Source organism: Melanostigma gelatinosum, assembly GCF_949748355.1.
Source record: "Melanostigma gelatinosum genome assembly, chromosome: 19".
NCBI classification, from domain to species: Eukaryota; Metazoa; Chordata; class Actinopteri; order Perciformes; family Zoarcidae; genus Melanostigma; species Melanostigma gelatinosum.
The window spans coordinates 3,169,015-3,192,266 of record NC_136652.1 but is presented as its reverse complement, the minus strand read 5'-3'; the positions used below and the strand labels follow the sequence as shown (position 1 = coordinate 3,192,266).

The 23,252-nt window shown below is 45.2% G+C and overlaps 2 protein-coding genes across 6 annotated transcripts in view; one reads left to right on the top strand and one right to left on the bottom strand.

Moving 5' to 3' along the window:
* Positions 1–1,924: 1,924 nt before the first annotated feature.
* On the bottom strand, positions 1,925–4,054 carry lft1 (lefty1; the record flags this gene model as incomplete). The annotated part of the gene is given in 7 exon segments (XM_079291025.1): positions 1,925–2,249; positions 2,650–2,889; positions 3,084–3,330; positions 3,612–3,879; positions 3,883–3,926; positions 3,929–3,979; positions 3,982–4,054. Coding segments are annotated over 7 exon segments (1,248 nt in total).
* Positions 4,055–8,669: 4,615 nt separating this feature from the next.
* The window catches only part of cdc42bpab (CDC42 binding protein kinase alpha (DMPK-like) b), a 67,729-nt gene continuing 53,146 nt past the window's right edge, over positions 8,670–23,252 (top strand). For all 5 annotated transcript variants that reach the window (XM_079291311.1, XM_079291312.1, XM_079291310.1 and 2 more), the window contains exon 1: positions 8,670–9,828. In XM_079291311.1, coding sequence (XP_079147437.1) covers positions 9,651–9,828 — 178 coding nt within the window. In that variant the 5' untranslated portion in view covers positions 8,670–9,650. The remainder of the gene's footprint in view (positions 9,829–23,252) is intronic.

Sequence of the window (23,252 nt, the reverse complement as noted above, 5' to 3'; positions counted from 1 at the left end):
CCAGTATGTGTGAGAGGTGAATACTTTAATAAGAGTTCCAGTATGTGTGAGAGGTGAACACTTTAATAAGAGTACCAGTATGTGTGAGAGGTGAATACTTTAATAAGAGTTCCAGTATGTGTGAGAGGTGAACACTTTAATAAGAGTTCCAGTATGTGTGAGAGGTGAATACTTTAATAAGAGTTCCAGTATGTGTGAGAGGTGAATACTTTAATAAGAGTACCAGTATGTGTGAGAGGTGAACACTTTAATAAGAGTTCCAGTATGTGTGAGAGGTGAGTACTTTAATAAGAGCACCAGTATGTGTGAGAGGTGAGTACTTTAATAAGAGTACCAGTATGTGTGAGAGGTGAATACTTTAATAAGAGTACCAGTATGTGTGAGAGGTGAATACTTTAATAAGAGTACCAGTATGTGTGAGAGGTGAGTACTTTAATAAGAGCACCAGTATGTGTGAGAGGTGAGTACTTTAATAAGAGTACCAGTATGTGTGAGAGGTGAATACTTTAATAAGAGTACCAGTATGTGTGAGAGGTGAATACTTTAATAAGAGTACCAGTATGTGTGAGAGGTGAATACTTTAATAAGAGTACCAGTATGTGTGAGAGGTGAATACTTTAATAAGAGTTCCAGTATGTGTGAGAGGTGAACACTTTAATAAGAGTACCAGTATGTGTGAGAGGTGAATACTTTAATAAGAGTACCAGTATGTGTGAGAGGTGAGTACTTTAATAAGAGTACCAGTATGTGTGAGAGGTGAATACTTTAATAAGAGTACCAGTATGTGTGAGAGGTGAACACTTTAATAAGAGTACCAGTATGTGTGAGAGGTGAATACTTTAATAAGAGTACCAGTATGTGTGAGAGGTGAATACTTTAATAAGAGTACCAGTATGTGTGAGAGGTGAATACTTTAATAAGAGTACCAGTATGTGTGAGAGGTGAATACTTTAATAAGAGTACCAGTATGTGTGAGAGGTGAATACTTTAATAAGAGTACCAGTATGTGTGAGAGGTGAATACTTTAATAAGAGTACTAGTATGTGTGACAGGTGAATACTTTAATAAGAGTACCAGTATGTGTGATATTCATTCTTTACATCACATCATGTCTCTTGTAGCTTCCAGGTGCATGCTGGGAATCCACTTCCCTCCCAGACAGACAGCTGCTTGTCTTTGGCAGGGCAGCATGTTTACCTCCATCAGCAGCATATTAGTGAATGACAAGACCCCCCATTCAGACAGCAAACAGTGCATTAGCTACTGGCCCTGATTTGGCCGGTATAAGTCCCTCTCTCCGGCTTAATGCCAAGTGACTACACGTTTCTCCGTATGTGGCCATGTAGCTCCTTCCCACCGCAAACAAAGCATCATGAGTCGGTTTGTCAACAGCGGTGTGCCCGCGGCTTGACAAATGCTTCAAGTCATTAGGCAAATGATTTGCTCTTCTCCAGTTTCCTATAAGTGTAAATGAAGAGGAGGCGGAGGAGGCCCGCATGTGAATGTGATCATGAATGCGAATGGGGTCCAGACAGCCGAATGCTCGACAGCAGGGAATAGGACGGACCAGAGAGTGAAACTAAATATTTTATTTTCCAAACATAAACTCATCCATATTATGTACAGCTTGAAAAAAATATAACACATCAGACAGAATTTGAATGATTGCTGCAGATTCAACGCAAAAAGATATCACAAATTTACAAAATATATAAAAGTGCTTATGGAAGGAGATGGAGTTCATGGCGGCAGGGCTGCCATGCCGTGTGAAAATCTCCCGATAAATGTCCATTTAAATATAAAGTACTAGACGTGTTGTTTAACAGCATTAAACATATCAACATCCCAATGAAAAGACACTATAATATCACTGTAGTACTTACAGTCTGAGATTACGAAAGTACTATAGTAGCTGTCTATGACTTCATACTATGGAGACATTGTCCATAGTGCACGCGCACCTCTCTACAATCATGTTGGGGAACTCGGCCACTTCTATCTCGGTGTAGTCCCCCTTCTTCACCAGGTACATGATGGGTAACGGGGCGCTGTCCGACACCGTGCACCGCCTCTCCCCAAAGCTGTAGTTGCGCTTGGGCTGCTTGCAGCCTCCGGTGCACCTGAAGGCCTGGTACCCCGCCGGCTCGATGATCCAGTACTGGGTCCAGGTGAGTGCGCGGAAGTCGATGAAGTACTGTTCCCTGCAGCAGGTGTCTTTGTTTCGGTTGATGTCGCAGTCGCCGCGAGAACTGAGGAGGAAAGGATGAAGAACAGTTAGATGGACGCTGTTAGAAAGTCTCATACTGTTTTTAGTTTTTCTCTGGGGGCCCGAAGTCTCTTTGCTACGCCCCTGCGTGCCACAATTATTATTAATTATGTTTTTTAGTGGGTGAATCGACACAATTAGACCTTATTAGAACTCCATTATAACTTCAGCACAAAGGGTCAGAAGTATAAAACACCACAATTTGGGAGAACGCTTGAATTAATTCCATGTGCTTTCTGGACTCTTACTCATTACTCTTAATGATTTCTCCAAACCATGAGAACGTTAACTTGCAATGCAAATGGTGACAGGTAAAAATAGAGGGTGTGGGCCAATTACCACGCTGATACAATATCCTGTATATCAAACGCTCGCGCCCTTACCCGTATTCTTCGAGGTTCAGTGTGTAGAGGATGAGCTCGGGCCTTCCCAAGGTGTTGTCCGTCTGCTCCTGGGTGGTAAAGCGGACACTCTTGGCCACCTCTGCCGCGTAGCTGCCGGGTCTCTCGCCCTCGATCCACACCTCCATGTGCATAGGTGTCTTCTGCTGGGTCTTGGACCAATAGTGCACCGCCTGTGTCACATCAAAGCTCTTCCAGCCGGTCTCGTGAATGGGGATCAACCTGTGAACACGAGAGATAAGGGCGATTAATTAAAAGGAGTTAAAAGAAGAAAAAACAACGGATATTTCCTGGAGATGAATACAATTGAATTATTATTACTAAGATAAGCCACTTAGACTGAGATGATGTCCCCCAGTCATTGCTCGACAATTAAGATATTTACATAAATCCGCCGTGAGGAAACGATCCCTTACCGTGAATCTACCAGTGATGTCCGGTTGGATCCGTTGGGCAGCATCTCCACCCAGTAGATGCTGACCCGAGCGTTGTTGACGGCCCGGTGGTTCTTCCTCTCCACCGCGAAGCGTTTGTGGTAGGAAGCCCGCTGGTAGAGTTTCAGCTCCGCCATGGTCACCTCGCTGTTATCCGGAATCCTCGCCTCCATGTCGAACAATATGCGTTGCCGAGTGGTGTCGGAATACACATACTCCCCGGAAATGTCTAAAACACAGAGCAATGTAAGCGTTATGGGCGATTCTCTCTTCCGAGCAGCTTAAAATGTCCGTTTGGTAAAGGCAGTTTTGTGCGTAAAATAGTCTTTGCGCACCTTATTGTGTCATAATTACGCACGTAAATAACCGTTTACTTTAACTGGTATCTGTGTCAAAGTTACTTCCATTTGAATTGCTACAAATTACATGTTAATAATAATAATAATAATAATCCTTTATTTTATATAGCGCTTTTCTGTTGTGCATTTTTTAAATGGAAACGGTCCATACCTGCATTACCGGGGATTCCTCTGAGGATGCCCGCCAGACTGGGCAGAGATCTGCGTCTCCTGCTCTGGTGCATCTTCAGCATGGACGTGTACTTGTTTCTGATATGCGCTGGAACAACCAGATTCTCCAGATCCCTCTTATGGATCTTTGGAACTTCATCCAACCCGAGTTTCTGCAGCAGCGCGCCCTTCATATCCTGGTGCGTAAAAGCCTCGGCGAGACCGAGGAGAGCGGTGCAGAGGACACAAGCGCGGAGGAAATCCATGAGTCAAAACTTCAGTGTGATAAACAGCAGCACAGTAGCACGAGTCACCCAGAGATAGAAAGTGTCCCCCTGACACTCCTCCGGCCCCTTATATTGTTGCGGCCCTCCCAGTCGTTCGCACTTTGTCAATGGGGGCAGGGCCCCTTATCAGAACAAAGGTGCGACAATACAGCCCCATCCTAAACAGGATATCTAAGTGGCCATACTTCAAACAGCAACAATTAGACTCGAGTGCCATCCGTATTGTGGGTGTAACTTCACCATAGTTCCACTAAAAGATATGCCTGTGTTGCATTTGATGTCAGAATGAGGATTTAAAAAGCGGCTCTTTGTGGTGTAAATAAATAGTCATCAAGATTCATCTGGATTGTGGGAAATCAGACAATCAAATCACCATTTATTTGTACACCTTATGTATTTACATACTTGCTCAACTGTATTCTTGAAAGCCAAATGCACCACAAAGTTCAAATCATGATTGTTCATAATGCTCTTTCTGGGAATTCACTGCCCCAAAAGAGAAAAGGACTATTTGGCAGGATTTATTGTTGTTGTCTTTATACAATCTTCAACAAAATATAACTGACTACAAACATGATTATTAATGTCAACAACCCATCTGTCGGATTACCCAAAGTCACTTCTGTGTCCATTCAATTTCGTATAATCTGAATAGTGTTGGTAATTTATGAGCAGCCATAGCTGGTTATTTCTCCAAAGGTTTGTCTGAAGTGTGTTCTGTGCTGCTACACATGCGTCCCAGACAGACATCTCCTGACCCTGTGAACCTGAAGTGCCCTCTGTCTTCAGTAGCACCCTTGTCTACACACACACCTCACACTCTGCCGTGTACATTCCACTGGACGATGTCAGTCTGGCAACAGTCTGTCACACAGCGGCCTTATCTCTGTCTGGGTGGCCGGAGGGCAATTTTTGTCCAGCAAAAAAGTGGACTAAAGAGCGGGCAAAATAGCAGCAAGCGATTCCAGTCGGTTCATTTTTTGGCACATGTGTATAACAAGGGGGGCCGAGGAGGAAGTGGTGCAGAGCTCTAAAAAGGGAGGAGGGGGGGGACGAGCGGATTAGATGTTTATTCCGAGCCCTGTCACCCATTCTCGGGCAGATTAAAATTATTAGCCAAACAGACAGTTAATCCAGGGGGGCCGGCGGTGGATGTGGATTGGGGCAGGCTCTTCACAGGTTGGTGATTATCTGATTCCATTGCGAGGATTTGCCTTTGCCTTTTTTGTCACACAAACATTAGAAGAGGGGTGCTCTCGCTGGCTGCCCAGAAGGCCCGGCCTGTGGTTGTGTATTGGGCCGTGTTTGCTTAGAGATGTCAGACAGACTGAAGGGGCACACAGGAAGAGCAAATGACAGATGACTGCCAGACCTCCGCTCGCTCCAGCTATACTGCCTGCAGCTTACAAGCGAGACAAATTATGATCTGCTGTAGGCCTGGTACCGCACAACGCAACCCCCGTGTGTGCTACGATCACATGCAGCGATGCTTCACAGTATCAAAGACATATCCAAATGTGTGTGTGCAAAGAGTTCAGACGAATGACTTCATTGCAGAGTTATGGTCTTGGTGCTGTTGCATTTGTGTTTTAATTAACCAAGCACACCAAAGGTTTTTCTCTTTTTGTGTGACTGAACGGACAAATGAAATTTGCAACAGCTATTTGCAATCGTGCATATTGTATAAGCCTTGGTCTTATCCATGATGGAAGTTTTTCACTGAAAGCGTTAGCCTAATCTTAATCTGATTCCCCTGGCCTAAAACAAGAAGGAAAAATGACATACTGCATCGTGTAAAATTGTGTTTAATTATATTTCAAAAACAGTGAATAATGCCAGAGTTGCACACTGTTAAGTTATGTTTTTATAGGCAGGATCTGGGTTTTTCCAAATACTGACGAATGAAAAATGGCAACGTTTCCTCTCATTGTTATTTTTTTTAATGATGTAATTTGGTTATAAAGAAGTAGATCCCTGAATATGAACATCACAACACAGAGTCCAAGCCCTCAGCTGAGGTCCAAACTGCTCCACCGGATCGCCTGAATCATCGGTGCAGACATGTAAATTCAGAGCACACTCATTGTCCAGTCCAGCCAAGGACCAAGTCGAAGTTCCTGTTATAGGAACCCTGCGTTATCCTCTCTCCCTCACATTACAACCCCTAATTCGGGAAATTAAGATGCCCTGTGTGTGATATTTCTCAGTCTTTCTTCCTTCCCATGCCAATCAAAGACAAGTTGCCTAGTTCAAAGCTCATCTGATGCTCCCAGGTGCCATTTCTTTTCAATCAAAGGCCAACAAGCTCCCACAATCAACAACTCAGGTGTTAATTAACATCCAGGCATTTGCATTCAAAAGCGGTCCAATTTATAGGTCATTCCCTTCCATTTGTGAAACATGGCATCCCCTTTGCTCGGCAGGGCTGCTGTTGGCAGAGGGCCCAGATTAAACTCTACTTGAGACAAATATTACCGGGAGCCCCCCGAGAGCTGGCTTCAGTTTGGTTGTTTGTACATTAGACATCAGCATCTCGTGCGGCGTCTCCCTGGCAACAAGGCGGTGCTGCGCCAAAGAGTCAATATTGAACTTGTGTTGGTGGTCGGCGCAAATTCCTCATTATTCACGTGGCTGCTTTGTCACCGACTTCCTGATCTGCTATTGCCTCCTTTATCTCAATATCAAATATTTGGGGACATGAACCAGCGCTCTAGTTTGCACCTTAATGGCTCGCACATACCCCCTCTTATTTCCCCCGCAGCTGCAGACGTCATAAAGACGCACTCCGAGTCTGGATCCATCCATCGAAACGGAAGCCAATAATCATCGAGCAGTCTGTCAGCGGGGAAAGCGCTAGACCTGTGCAGGAATAATGCAAGTATTGCTCAATGGCCTCCACAGCTAGACAGAGTACAGGGCAGTCTGATTGCATTTCACACAGCTGATGGCGGACAATCAGCGCAGAGACGGAGGGTTTAGCGCAGACGTCGCCAAATAGGATCAGACATGATTAGATAGGACTATCAATTCACATTTAGCATTAACTCTTAATTAATCGACATAGGCGAGACTTTTAGTGTGCAGGATACTGATGATGAACCGGATCCAACCAATAAAATAAGTTTAAAAAATGACATCTAGATATTTAGGTTCTGTTGGATGATATGTCTGTAAAGTTCTGCATAAGTCCACAAAATAAACGAAAATATAGTCTGTTCATCGTAGAAATTGATCAATATCTACACGCAAAAGGAAAAAACTACCCTAAAACACACACGATGAAACATGTATAGTAAATACCAGAGTAAATACCCCCCCCCCCCTCGTTTGCAGCTGCATGGAGGCTGTTTGAACAGCAGAGGGCGCTCTAGTGACGCTATACGCAGCTTTAAAGGGAACATCCACCCTTGCGTTGTGTAATTTGGGACAGAGAAGGAACGATTTACAAAAGGTTCTTCTCAAACCGGAAACTACACTCAATACTTCAATCGATGACGTCACCCGTTCACATAATTTCTCTACTACACTTTTATATTCTGTTTTGAATGATGCACCTGAACTCCACTATAACTGCATGTACTGCAATGATCTATGTTATTGTCTACTTTAAAACAATTATATTTTATATATTCTTCACCTTATTTATAATACGTTTTAAAGACATAATAAATAAACAACATCTATATGTATAATATGATTGGAGATGTTTAATTTGAATGTATTTTAAATGTATCGTTGTTGTAGTTGTAGGCTACTCAAAAGGAAACTAAAAGATAAATGTAATAATGATGAAAAATCTTCATTCTGCCTGGCACTAGAGGCCTGGAGCAAGAATCCATTTAAACTGTTTCTGAAATATAGAAGTGTTTTATGTTATGTTGGCATGTTTGCTGGTGCGTGACACTATGTTTCTATGCCTGTCTCTCTACCCCCCGCCACACACGCGCACACACACACACACACAGTGTGACTGTTGTCTGAAGGTTGTTTGAATGTGTCCCACTGCAACAGCTATCAGGTCTCAGCACAGGTTGCATTGATGATGCAGACTCCACCATTGCAAAGGTATAATTAAAGGGACAGCACTCACTGTTGTCCCAGTTCTGCAGAAAATGTGTCCTCTCCGCACCACGTCACCAGCAGCCTGACAGACAGCCCGCAGTTTCCATTCACAACATTGACAGCCCCCCCCCCCCCATCACCCCTCCCGCACAGCAGATGCTGTGACGGGCGCCATGATGATGATCTGGGATTTTGCCTGCAGCAGCAACCAGAGATGCTATAATCTTGGGAGATATGCTGCTAGCTCTAAAGGAAAAGGAGGCGTTCAAGGAATGGCGCGTCAAAGATGGCCGCTTGAGGATTCAGCGCTTTACGCATGCGTGAAAGTTGAAAATGTACGGTGTTCTTCATAAAACACGGCGGTCTCGAAACGTATGGCGTTGCAGCTTAGGCATTCTATATTGAGTAAGGAAGAGGTTAAGTATTTTGAGAAGGTTCTTACGTTTTGTTTTCAATGTGTACATGTGGTGTCGCGAGCTAAGCGTCCATTTGTAACTCATTCGTATTTTACAACCGAGCTCTACTTCCCACAATCCAGTGCGACGTAGCGGACAGAGCTGTCTACTCGGCTGTCTTTCCCCGTCGAAAGTCTCTGTTAGCAGGCTGCTGGTAGCTTGACTGTGCAAAGACGACAAGAAGCGAAGCGACCGACCGGCGGGGGCGGCAGGCAAGGCAAAGGAAAGGAGAGGACGGGGGTAATTTAGGCTGAGTCCCGTATTCGGAATAAGCAAGACTAGACTACAGTTTTGCTCTTGACGTGAAACGAGCTCCCCTGTAACCTTCAAAAAAAGGACCTGCATTTTTGACGGCTAACTTATTGTTGGGCTGTCGGAACTCTTGAACTAATCGTTGTTTGAACTGTGAAGGAACTAAAGAGACATTTGGTTTTCTGGACGAAGAATGGGATTTAAAGAACATATCTGGCAGCACTGAGTTGTGAAAACTGGGAATATTTTCCAGTTTGATGGGAAATAACCAATACTGTCGAAAGGGGACACGTTCAGTGAAACGGCGTTAACACTGTGCGTATTGTTTGTCAACTCACGGGGAAAAGGGGCAACGATGGCATTTAGGAACGGGGAAAAGTAACGTTAACGTCAGCTCGCTGGCTAGCTACAGGGCTAACCTAGCAGCCTGCTAACTAAGCCTGTGTCGCCCTTCCATTCCTGGAGCAGAGGAGGGGCGCTGGGGCTTTGTAGCATTGCAGATCTGCCCTGCATTTTTTGGGGGGTTACTGCAAGAATGGAGAATCCCAAATATCTGCCACAACAGCTCAGGGGGATTTGTTGAACCGCCTCGACAACATTTATTAACATTTCTCCAACAGAAGACCAGAAAACTGCCAGCCTACGTTGGGATTTCATCGAAATCAGCCGGCCCGGGGCAGCCAGGGTCTGTGATTGTAATAAACTAGTTATTTTCCTCAATGCCCTGTGGGGATACGTATTACTAAATGGGGAAGTGCTACGCGTCTTAGTTACTGGGTCTTCTCTAGGGAGATAATGTATTGGGCGATTTTGACGCGGATTTATCCCCCGGCTCGTCCTCAACTTAAAGTTTTATAATTGTCGAGACATTCAAGGTGACAGAACTTCTCTACAGGCCCTGTGTGCTAACTAACAGGCCGAGGAGGTGCTCGCTCATTTCCCCTCCATCACCATCACTTCAAAAACCAGCAAGCCGGAATAAACATGTCGGGAGAGGTGCGTTTGAAGAAGCTGGAGAAGCTGATCCTGGACGGGCCAGCCCAGTCTAACGGCCAGTGTCTGAGTGTGGAGACGCTGCTGGACATCCTGGTCTGCCTCTACGACGAGTGCAACAACTCCCCAATCAGAAGAGAGAAGAATATCCTGGAGTTTTTGGAATGGGGTGAGCAAGTCTATTTCTTTTATTTCGTCTTGTTTGGCCGGTGTTCAGCCTCCCTGTCTGTATTATTTGAGTTGTTCTGGTCAGATGATAGGCTGATCGTGTTGGTGGTGCAGTGGCCCTCCCTTCCCCATCACATTCCTTTTATAGTAGTAGTGAGGCTCAGCTGGCCTGCTCTCTCCTCCCTCAAACTAAAAACAAGGCCACTTCATTCTTGTGTTTTTGCAAATGAAACACGCACGACTGCATGTTGAAGTGGCACGAAACACACATTAATCAGTGTCGTGTCACCCAAAACAAAAAGGTGGTACAGGGCAGACAACGCAAAGAAGTAACCAAGCACACAGAAGGACATTTACTGTAGTGAGGGGGATGTTCAACAGGCCCAGTCAGAGTTTTGATACCAATCCAGGAAAGATCTCATAAAGATGTTCTTATCCTCCAGGCTACCATTTATTCTTATAAAAACGCACGCTTACGTCAGGACGACGCCTCTCTGTCAGTGCACCTAACCCTCTTTGGTTTACTTTTTGTTTTCGCAGCCGCTTCGCATGTCATATTGGTTTCCTTTTTTATGGGCGTGTGTATGTGAAGGTTTGTTGACAACTAACTTAGCTGTCTGTCAGACATACTTTGTCAGAGGCCCAGCTAGCTGCCGGAGCACGCCTGGCTGGCCTGCATGTCTCTTAAAGCCCTGAAAGTCGTGCTGCAGCGGCCTGAGGCCGTGCAGGAGCAAATCATCGCCCCTGAAACGAGACGCATTTATGATTCAGCCGGCAGCACAAGTATCTGGAAAGAAGGGGCCGTTTGGCACATTTGCTGGCATCTTGTATTGTTTGTTTATCTATTTCTGAAACGACAATGTTAAACAGGCAGCAGTTTGGCCCACTGTAGAGAGGCAGACAAACAGGATGGCAGTTAAATCAGTCAAATGGTGGTTAAGTTTGGCTGCGGCTGCTTAGTTGGTTTACCCCACCAGCCACCACCTGGACAACTTATTCTGTGCTAAAGATGGAGCTGCGTTGGCTAGTAAACACTGGAAGTGGCTGGAATTTGGTGATTTTTGTTGTTATTGTGTATCTGACGAGATACTTTCCTGCCTCCCTAAAAGCCATTTTATCAAACTGTGTTTAGTCATTACACATCATGTGTTTCCTTTAGAGCATCCTGTCCCCCCCCCCCCCCCCCCCCCCCCTGACCTGCTGCATCGAGCTGGCCTTGCAGCAGTGCCGGCGTGCCCTGGCCTTGCTGCCTGGGCTTTGGGGGTGCCAAGTGGTGACTTCACCCTGACATTTCCCCGTGTCGACACTCGACACTCGCCCAGACGTGGCACACAGCGTGCAGATGTGCCCGAGCTGTCGAGGTCCCATGTCGTTGCTTGTTATGGTGTTTCACTCCAGAGGGATTTGAATGAGACTCCTCCAGCTTCCTCAGTTAATATCAATTAATTTAATTGAGTTGCAGAGTTTGTTCCCAAGAGGGCAATGAAGCTGAAAGTACTCAACAAAAATGATTTGATTATCCTAATCAGGTGGCGCTGATGGAAAGGCCTTATTGTCTTCTTCCAAAAGAGTCCTGTACTTCTATCGAAGAGTTCTCACTACAGACATGAGAGACAAGGGGACAAACCGTTAAATAAATGGTCTTTGCCATGTTGTGCTCTTAGTTTTACTTTATAAAACTGTACCCACTCCTGACATTAGCAGACACAGCCATCAAAACAGGAAATGCAGCGGACCTCCACTACTCACAGCTGAGGGAAACCCTGCCCAAACAGATGGCCCATGATGCTTCGCTCGCCTCCCTTTACCATGACTGCACATATTGCTCTCTGTAACAAAATTAAAGATGGCTATCAGACACGTGTTGTGGCTCCTGGTGGAGGTACCCAGCGAGACAAAGCGAGATCCTCTGTCTCCGCTGTGGTGTCGGTGATCTGGTGTTTTAGAAGTGTCACCATTAGTGTTGGCTGTCTTTGACTTTCAGCTGTTTGTCCAAATCAAATGTAGAGGGTGTCATCAAGATGGACGATGTGTTCTAAGTTAACCAAATAGACATTTCGGTACATTTGCTCATGCAGTTTCTTGCCGAGAGTTGGATGAGAACATAGATAGCACGTTCATATCTGCTGTTGCTTTATGTGATGCAACCACTGCTGTTCCAGTCGGAGCCTGAACCAGACGACGCTGCCCGTGTGTAACTGTCTGTTAACTGATAACACTTCAAATTGAAATTCTGTATTAAGTATCGTATAAAACAGGAACTCCGTTCAGTTACTGTAATGAAGCTTTTATTCTTTTGTCACATTTTTATTATTGAGCTGAGGTATAACTGCATAGTATCTTAATCACTGAAAATATACGATTACTAACCATATCTCTAGCTTCAACAGTCTGGCAACCACTTTAAAGATAGTGCTGAGCCCTGCTTATCTAATCATTCTATCAGCAGGACAAAATGATCTTAAAATGACAATGATATCAGTTATTGCAATATATCCCAGTTATTGTGACGGGTCCCGGTGAAATGACTTTGTTTTTAGCATTGAGATAAATCACGTCCTCTGGTGAAGCCATCAACGGAAATATGCTCTTGATTTATCTCTTTCAAAAAACACATGCAACGCTTTTTTCTAGTGTTTTGTAGAGTATCAGCTAAATGTTAGCTGAAGAAGTGATCTACCGGTAATGCGCCCCCCCCCCGAGCCAAAGTGCACATGACTGATTGAGGCCTATAAGGAACAGATTGGATCAGACGGAGAGCGTTAACACATACTCAAAACACAGTTTAGTCTTACACACAGAAAAATGGTTCAAGATGCGCCTCGTGAAATCCAAGACCTCTTCAACTTGTGAGTGATTTGCGTTTGTCAGCCACTCTGCAGCTACAGTGAAGAAAAGAAAGCGTACCTGTGCACCTTCTTATTGAAACAGCCGGTTCCGCGTTCCCTTTTTCTTCCTGACAATATCCATGAGCCAGAGAATTTGTATTGGCTTTTCTTTCTTGTTTGGTGACCTCATTTCAGCTGAAATAGAGACCCCGGCGTGACCTGCAGCCACAGGAGAAATGAAGAGGGGAAAGTATCCTGTATCCTGACTCCTCACATACTGTATATACCGCAGCAGCTTACTGTGTCCACCAGCTCACACCTGTGCTTGTCACATTCAACCCAAGCCAGCCAACTTATGGCAACACCTTCCTTGTTTGGAATGTCATCGGTTGTTTTTAATTTAATGAAGTTAATTACTGCAAAGAGTCTGTATTTCTTGGTGTAGGTGTTTTGTGCTCTTCATGGATGCCTACAGTTTTCTAAATAGGAAAGGGTTTCTGTGGACTTGCATTCATTTGTCTTAGATATCTCATACTTTCTTCCATCATTCCCTGCTTTTTTTTGTCCCGATCTCCGTCCCTCTTTTGGGAACCAGATTGCCGGCAGCTGAATGAAAGCGAGCGGCCATGCCAGCCCACAGTTGGCAAACATGGGGGAGGACGCCGAGCCTTTTCTCAATCTAGACTCCACGTTGGCCTGCAGTGGCCAGCTGTTCAGCTGCAGCTGATGTGTGCTCCACCCTGCAAGGCTTTCATTGGCAGCATGCCTCACACACCACTCACAGAGAGGCACACACACACACACACCCACACTTATTCTTGTGGCTCTGCTTAACCAGGCTATCTCATAGTTCACAGACAGAGTTCCTCCCTGTTATTCCCATCATTGCACAGACCAGAAGAGCTGCCACTACGCCTATAAGAATGTCATGGTTTTAAATTCTGCTTGGAGGCCATTACACCCCACCAAGAACAAAGCAGGCTGTATAACAGGCTAGCAGAAATACAGGGATAATGGCAACGCTGGGTCGAACGGTCTCTCTGCCTCGCTCCCTGTCACGCCAGAGAAGTTCACGCTAATGTTACCGAGCTAACTAGCCAGCTATCCGTCCCCGGAACTGCGTCCGCTCCTTCTGGTGAGCGGCGATAACACTTTACGGCCCCGCTGATGTGTGTTGTCACCATGACAACGAACAGCAATCACCATTTTCTTTTATATTAGTCAAATGACCACTGAAAACACAGTTCAATGTCCCATCTAATCCTGTTCTATTTCTATGATTGTGAAGCAGTGATTTATTGAGTTGAGGTCACGGTTCGGACTTTAGATGATAATAAATCCATGAAGACATGAAGTAAATGAAATATGTGCTGATAAACTAGTTGTTCAGATATAAAGTAATCCGGTATTAACAGATTTGAAAGTCATAGTTTACAAATCAAAACTCAAATGCGATCGATGCCGGGGAGATACATGTTTGCATCGAAGATGAACCATTATCACTAATATCCCGAATGTCAATATTGGTGTGGGACTTGAAAATCCGGTTTGGGCCGGATTCTATCAGGACATCCTTTTTGCCCCTCAAGTTGTTCTGCCGTTTCCCGTCTGGCCGTCCGGTGGTTACGGCGGGGCCCAGAGAACAGGAAGCAACCACAAGGACTCCGTTAGCTGGTGCGGACCCCTCCGGGAACATGATGTCATACCAGGAAGCGGGACAGCTGTACGGCATTGTGTCATTGTGTGCTCTGTGCTCGCTCGCTGTCCCAACAGTTTGGTGTTGTTGGGAAGGTGCAAGGTCACCAGCTTGTTTATTTCCTCGCTGGTGGTTTCCCCTCTCACATGCAGACAGTCTGCTCTCTTGAACACTCAGATGCTCTGAGTCTCACACACACACACACACACACACACACACACACAGAGCCTTTTCCATTGTCCGGAGTGGACTCGCAAACAATCAGACATAGCAGAGGGGCCCATGTAGATCCTCTCCTGGTGTCCGCTGCTTCTCACCACAGTTTAGTGTCCCAAAGAGAGCAGTCCAGCAGCCACTGACACTTTTTAATGCTTGTTTAGTTTTTTTGTCTCGACATTTCACTTCCTCTAAATGAACCCGGCAGTATTCCGAACAAGCCGGCCAAAAGAAGCAGACGAATCTCAACAGAAGATCATATAAGGATACAGAAACATGGGGAGCTTTTTGAATTCCAATGAAATCAGTAGCGTCGTCCTGCCTGGTGAACATTCACTCTTCTGTCAAAGTCCATGTCTCAGATTATAGTGCAGGCTTTCTGTTAACACTGAAGCCTCCACAGCTCTAATAACACTGACAACCTAGGTCATTTATTTCTTCTCAGACTTTGTAAAGCTCCCCGTGCAGCTACAGAGGACAGAGGCTGGGTAGTACTCTACATGAAGAATACACCCACCTCCATGTGTAGAATCAGTGGCATCCTTTTTCCCACAATGCAAAAGGCAACTTCTATTCTGGGAAAATAAATGGCATTAAATAAAGTCACATTATAATATACTGGGGCTGCTGGCTAACCATGAGTTATTGTAGCTTTGAGCCGTCATTTCATTTCATTTGAGGTTATTGATAACTTTCCTCCTGATGGGGTATCCATAACTTACTGCAGTGAGTCCAAGTATGATTAAGATTAGTCTGCTCTGATATGGGACCAATACTGACTTTAATATCTGTGGCAATGGGGACGACCTATTCAGTTAAGTTCTGTTTATATACGTCATACACTCTACTTTATATTTGTGTTCAAGTTTTGAGTTTTGTTGCATTTCAAACACTGAAAAAACCTTTAATTAGTTTAGTTTGAAGATTTGTTTTACTAAGTTGCTAGTGTACGATATATTATTTTAATAATAAATAACAACTCAGTAAATTTATATCCATGCATATAAGTTACATTTTTAGCATTTTGTTAAATAAATAATAAAAAATAAATTGGTATCAAGGACTGAAAAAGTGGGATCAGTGCACCCTTAGGTTGGTATCATTTTTTTTAAGTTGTCACGGCACCACTGGGTTAAGTAACTGTGTATGTGATGGGGTGCGGTCCATGCTCAGGTCTACCTGGAGCTGTACCGGAGTACCACACGTGAGACTGTGGTGCTCATTTTCAGCATCTGGGTGTTTTACGTGGCCTTTAAAAACCACTCGAGTCCATCTGTCCGGGAGCTTTTGTAGGCAGAGAAATGCCTGCTACTAATTGTGATGTGTCATCACAAAGCGGCAGGGGAAGGGTGGGCTTCCTGTCTTCGTCTCCCAGAGGACGCGCTGTAGCGCGGGTCATTAGCCCGCCTCTCAGGACCCTCGGGATCTGACTACAAACGGCCTCTCCTCCTCCTCCTCCTCCCCCTTTCCTCTTTACTTCACCTTCACTTCCTCTCATCCTCCTCTCTCCCATCTCCTCTCTCCACCTCATTCTTCCCCTGCAGTGCCCGTTAGCTGGGCTTCATCTGACCTCTGCTCAGCTGTCTGTCCAGTGTTTACAGACCAAATGAAAATGAACCTGCTCGGTTGGCTGCGTCGGCTCATTATAATGTAATGCTTCTTTTTTTCTCTACTGCAGCTTTCTTTCAAAAGGAGTCCCTCGCTAGGTGGACCTATGTTAGCTTGAAGCTCAAAAAAGCATGCATTAGCACAAGTTGCGTCATCAATTCTGTCTCATTAGGAATCGGCATCAGATTTTGTAAACCGTCATCTGTATTGATGTTAATTTAACTGCTTTACCCCCAGTTATTGTTGAGTTTCATTTCTGGTAAATTCCAAGAGGCCTCAGCACTACTTCTACCACTTTTCATCATTGGCGAGTGTGCTGCTCTCCACACACTGAAGGAAAGCTGTCTGTCTGCTCTTCCTGCCATGACTCTTCAGCTCAGAGGAGCAATTAGCAAGTCTTCCTCCTCGTGTGCCAGCTCAGTCTGCACCGATCTCTCTCTCTCACACACACACACACACACACACACACACACACACACACACACACGCAGACAGACAGAGCAACATTGTTTTCATTTTTTTTTTTAATGTTGTGAAAGGGTGACTTTGGGAAAGCTGCTCGCCCCTCCACCGTTAAGCCAAAACGGCCCCGCAGCCAACTGGCGGAGGCGCTTGCCTGCATAGTTTAGTTTCTTCCCATACTCTCTGAATTGTATGTGGTCTCACTGAGCAAGATGGAAGTAAAAGCCAAGTCAATAAACAGCAGAAAAATTCAAAAAACACATTTCTCCTTTCTTCATTCATAAAAACTGTGTAGAATCCATAATAGTTCCAGCATCACACTAAAGGAATGCTCGTATTGTATTCCATAGATTGTAATTTCAATAAGAATGGATCTAAATGTCTATCTCGCTCTGAACCAGGAACCCACAGATAATCATCACCGGACTCTGCAGCTCAACTCATCTCTTCACTAATTCTTTTGGTTTATTGCTATGATTCATGCTCATCGCTCTCGTTGCAGCATTTCCAGCTGCAGCAGGCAGCTGTTCTCACTTTAAGAGTTTTAGAATCCCACTGGCCAGCACCAAACGGCGCGCACACACACACATACACGCGCACACACAAACTAAGCAGCTAGCCGGTGAACATTAGCTATTAGCAGCTGAAGAGAGTCAGGAGTTGGTGGAGATCAAACCGGAGCTTAAAGGAGAGGGAGCGTTGGACTTTGTTTGCCAGAAACCGGTCTCCAATTGTGTGTTGCTTCTTACCTGCTGGTTGTGTAAATAGGCAACTGTATGCTTACAAGGTCGCCAGCAGTATGAGAGGGATGGTTGTGATGTTTACACTTTGCTTGTCCAAAGTACTTCTCCGTACTGTGTATTACTCCAGTAGATGGAGAAACCAGCCCGTGAGCAAAGCGCCTTAATAAACCAATGTCAGTTTAAGTGTGCGCTGTATTTACAATATTTGTACTGCGTTACCTTCCAGTCACACAGCCCTTTCTGACCAGATCATCCATGACTATCCATGCTCTGAATGGTTATTCTTGGTGAGCCTTTCTTGTTGGTGTCTGAAATAGGTCCACAGCAGTACACTGGTTTGCTCCTGTGCTGGTATTCCTGTCTGCTCCAAACTCTCCTGTAGTGATGCAGTATGGAGAAGTACCTCATAGCACACTTATAAACATCAACACTGTCTCTTTAAACTGTTACTATTAAACACCTGTTTTATTGACTGGAAAGGTGGCGCTGAGAAGTTTGTAGCTTTCTCCTTTTTAGAGAATTTCAGACATAGTCAGCCCGGAGTTACAGGTTTCAAATGAGGATCACGAGTCACGTCGTAACCAAAGAAGAAGAAGAAAAGGTCCACAGGATGCAGTGTAGTCCACCTCTCTACAGGGATCTTTGTTTTCATGATGACACACAGTTGCTCTCCTCTGGTTCCTTGTCTCCTCTCCTCGCTTGTTCCTAGGATGTTTCTCAGAGAAGCAGGTTGGCACGACACCCCAGCTGCGGTAGTACCAGGAGTCGCCAGGGAATCCAATCTTACTATCTCACTTCTGTTGTTCTTCTGTGTCTGCATGTTCCCGTTAGCTTTAGCATGGCTCATACCAACCAGCCCGTCCTCCTAGGTCAGTACTGGTGTTGTGTTCTGTAGATGGGGATGATGTTTACTTCCCTGCAACAGCTCTACTTCATCTGCTGTTGTGCCTTGGCTTTCTTTCACTGAGATCATTATCATACCTCTGCAACACCTTGAATGCATCCACTCTAGTGGTCCAACTAACGTCTATATATTTGTTACAAAACACGTGCATGTTTTAATTGCTAATGTATCCTATGACTGAGACGCAGAAGTCTGAAAAAGCAACTCTAACCTTTGGCCCTGGCTGCTTTATGTCCCTCTGCGTGTGCCGTAGCCTGCGCATGTTTGTAAGAAGCGCTGACTCAGGCCCCAGCCCTTCATAGCCTGTGGAATTTGGAGCAGAGGTGCAATGTTAGAGAGAGAGAGCAGCTGTTTAGATGAGGCCAGGTCTGCCTCTTTGTCTGTCCACTAGAGCCACCCGCCCCATTCTGTCTGTCTGTCTGTCTGTCAGCTCCTGGTATGTCTCTTGCTGTCACTGTTTTCTTCCATTCCCTATCTCCTCCACTCAGTCTTCATTGCTCGTGTGCACTGATAACACTGCACACACCTTGTTGGTTTCTCAGCTATCCTTGTCTCAATGTCGTCCCTCTCTTTTCTGTCTCTTTCCCTCCTTCAGTTCCTCTGTTTGTTTCCCCCCCCCCCCTCCCCTCCCTGCGTCTAGCAGCTCCTCCCTTGCTCCTGCTGTATCCCAGCTTTGCCTAGTGACAGAAGTGTGCGCCTATCGTGTGCGAGGGTGTCCGTACTTCTTTTGGGGGTATTTTTGCATGCTATGTTTTGCGTTGGCGTGTGCAAAAAGAGACCCATGTGAAGAGACTGAGTCGATCAGACAGCGCGGTCGGTCCTGACGGCACAGAGCTGAGCTGCATCCTTAATAAAGCTCTACTGCTATATACACACACACACACACACACACACACAGAGGCTTTGATCCTCTATCTGATGCTGTCATACTTGTAAGGGGACCTTCATGCTAAAATGGAAAGGACAGGTATTTGCCCTTTTGAATTGGTTGAGGCTAAATAAGGATGGCACACTAGCTGTCAGAACGGTGCTGGAGCAGCCTACAGGTTACACAAGCAGACAGAATATGTGGGCGAGCACCAGATTCGTCCCATCAGTAGTGATTCACTGATGCAGCATTTAGATCAGATAAAAGTATCCAGAATTTGTGGGTTCCCATGTTGTTGTTTTGAGAGTTGTGATACAGCAATGGACGCACGGCAAGAGCAAAATGGGGCTGGGGGGGGGGGGGCTTAGCCAAGGGTTAATTCTGCCTTTAACGTGAGCAACAGAGACTTTCATACTCTCATCTCCCCCCGACCTCCATCAGTGAAACCTCATGGGGAGAAATAGTTGAAATAGATTTGAGGAGCCCTCACTTTTTGCTGGGATCTGCTGAAGAACATATCGTGTGCAGTCAGTTCATGTACCTGCTGTAGTCTGCCCTCGTTCCTCTGCCTCAGTGCTGCTCACAGCAGCTGACACCGATGGAGCGCTGACCTTGGCTCGTGGTGCGGCGGCAAATTTGACGGTGACCCGCTCTATTTCAAGGCCCATCTGTGTCTACGCTGCTGCAGCGCGCATGTCTCTCGTACCCACTGTTCCGACCTCCCCGTCTGCACAGTGGAGACGCATGACTCGAGTAATGTTCGATGGGCTTGCCAGCTGAGGTCTGCATCCCTGTGTTGTCTCGCTGGATGCTGGGTGGTCAAATGAAGCCCCTGTGCAGCGCCCGGCAATCTGTTCACACACTCACTCGTGAGCGTGTTTCCTCCTCAGCGCTGTTACGTTCTGATTTAGTGGTTTTGTGGTATCTGTTTTGAAGGGGGTGAGAGTGAGTTTGTGACTGGTTATGTGCACAACTGAGAGAGAGCTTAATACCTGTTTGTGGGTGTTATGAAAGTACCTCTGCCCATTTCAGAGACTTGAATGTGGTTGGACCAGCCCACACCCCACTCTGCTGTCACTTTCCTCTCTACTGAGATGTCTCTGGGGAAATCCTGTGGTCGCTCAATTGTCATCACTGGTGTGTGTGTGTGTGTGTGTGTGTGTGTGTGTGTGTGTGTGTGTGTGTGTGTGTGTGTGTGTGTGTGTGTGTGTGTGTGTGTGTGTGTGTGTGTGTGTGTGTGTGTGTGTGTGTGTGTGTGTGTGTGTGTGTGTGTGTGTGTGTGTGTGTGTGTGTGTGTGTGTGTGTGAGAGAATGAATGAGAGCGGCCTCACACGGCTTCCTTCCTGTGCTGAAGGTCACGGTACAGACACAACAATTTGACATGTTGCTGATGAGTAAACTTCATCACCCCCGAAATCCATTTTCCCCTCCTCGGGCGCTTTGACTAAGAATAATCCGTGTCACAGTAACTTCATTTATTTCGCTCCCTTCCTGTTCATCGATTGCTCGGCTAGTGTCGTAGTGAACAGGGAGAGGCGTTGTTGGTATTCGGTTTAGAAAAGCTTTATTTCTTAGAACAGCAAATTAAACAGATATTTCGTGTGCAACAAAGCAATCGGACAAACAAGCAGAGAGATGTGCACACACACTCGTCTCCTTACCAATGATCTGTCGCTAACAAACTGTGAACGTGAGTCATGCGCTGATGATGCTGATAGTGTTCTGTACTAGGTAATGATTACCTTCCACATGCTCTATGGGGTTGTATCACCCACTGCACAAAAAGAAGTGCAGCAATACATCAATAAAGGATTTAATATTGGTGCACCAGCAAGTGTGAATTTTTGCAGATTACAGCAGATAAGTCCCACCCCCTTAGTTACTGTTGCTACGCCTGTCAAGCCACCTGTCATTTTTTGAAAGATCCATCATTTATTATAGTTGGCCCCATCATTTCTCTGGCCAACTTGTTGTGAAACTGTAAAAGGGTTATTGAATATAGAAACGCTCTCCGTTGACTTTGTACTGTGTGAAGGTGCCTCTGGATGGAGGCACTTCCTTCATTGTTTATCATTTTAGACATTTTATTTTTTTATGTGCACAACATAGTATCTATATTTCTGTGTGAGGACTAGGGGTGCAACGGATCGTATCAGGGATTGTATCACAGATCGGATCAGAACAAAAGAAGAAAATGGAACATTTCAGAGATCCCTGGTCACGTTTCTTTGCGATACTAATTGCCGATCATTTGTGATCCATATTGGCAGATACAGATCTCTGTTGTTTGATTCTACAGTTTGTCTACACTGATCCAGATTATTATTTTTATGCCACCTTCACAAAAATCATTTCAACTGCTTTGAAGTCTGTAAACTATCAGAAATTCTGAATTTTATGCTTTTATTTTTTCTTAAACACACAAGAAAATAAGTTTGTATTTTTATGGATTAAAACAAATCTTGTCATTAGTACGGTAGTTTTAATGACGTATTATCAGTTTAGAGCTAGTGTAAACAAGTCATAATTCATCTCTAACATCTATTTATGTTGTTTGAAAACATCTCCTTCAAACAACTGGATTTATTCAAGTTTCTCACCAACACTACATGTTACAGATTACATGTGAGTAGGTGACTTGGTTCTGCTGAACATCTTGTGCACACGTCGGTGGGAGCGGAGGAAGTGCAGCCTGTGGCGCATCAGCCCGCAGAGAAAGCGGGTTAGTGCCGTCACCTCGATGTCTCGCGTCCTCGTCAGAACACGGGCCCGTCCTGTGCAGCCTCCCACGCTGACTCAATCTGCTTATCGCTGAGGTCATTAGTGGCGTTAGCTGCTATCTAGGTGTCCGCCCGCTCCTGTCTGTTCCTGCAGCTTACACCGCCGGACCTGAGCTCATGGCTAAGTCTTAAATGTATAAGGCTGGAGTTTCCCCTGCCTGATTAACTCTTGGATGGCTCCTTTAATTGGTCGCCCAGTCAATTGAATCAAAATGTATGGATTTAGTGCCGTGTCAATTCATGAATGGATAACGTAGTGTGGGTTCTTTGATTTTGTGCTTTTAGAAGATGCTCTGCCCCTCTTCCTACCAGTTGTTGTGTAGGCCAGAGGAGCACAGATGAAGACAGCTTCTTATCTAATCTGTGTGTGATATAAACATGGGTAGTTTGTCTTGGGTAACAGCATGGAGAAGTAGCAGGCCCTGCCCTGATCAGCTCTCTGCCTGTCTATCATGTATCGCCGCTTTGAAATATCGTTCTTATTTTTGAGGTCACGTGTGCCTCCCTCCTGCTCTGCAGGGAAGGCCCGTCCTAACACGCCCAGCTGTTGCCAGATGCATATTTTCAGGATACTTTTGGTTGCAAGTCTCAGCACTGACACCTTTCTTCTGCAGGTTATAATTTGTAGCCTGGTTGTCTTTTATTTACTTCTGTTTTTTGCAGCGGTGGGGACTGGTTGTGGCCCAGCAGGAGTTTTTTAAATTACTTTTTATTTGTTGACCCCTACTCGTACTTTATTCTCCATCAAAACAAGACATGCATCATATATTAATCAAATACCTGTTTTTTAGAGAGAAAATGAGCACGGCACCCTGTGAATACACACCTTTGCATGTGTATAAGTAGGCGGTGTAGTTATACTGTCATGGACATTTCAGTGTTTTCTGAAATATCCCTCCTTCCACTCATCTTTTCTTTACTCCTTCCCTTTTCTCTTCCTGTCCTCTTTCCTCCTTCTCTCTCGTCTTTTTGTTTTCTCTTCTGTTCTCTCCCTTCCCTTTTTGTTCTCTCCTCTCTCTCCTTTTACCTTTCCTCATCTCCTTTACTTGCGACCTGCCATTCCCCTCTTTAATCCATGCCAGATCCATTTAAGTTTCCTTATTATTGTTATCCACTTCACTGTTGCTTTAAAGGTCTTAACAAAAGCCTGCTGGATGATTTCATTCATTTATAGCATGGGTGGTCCCAATGGGAATCAAACCCTTACATGGTGCAATGTCAGTGCCGGGCCGTACCAGTCGAGCCGTATCTTAGTAACCCCCCCCCCCCCCCCCCCCTCCCCTCATTTTCCATCCAGAGTGGAAAATGCATCAGAAAGGA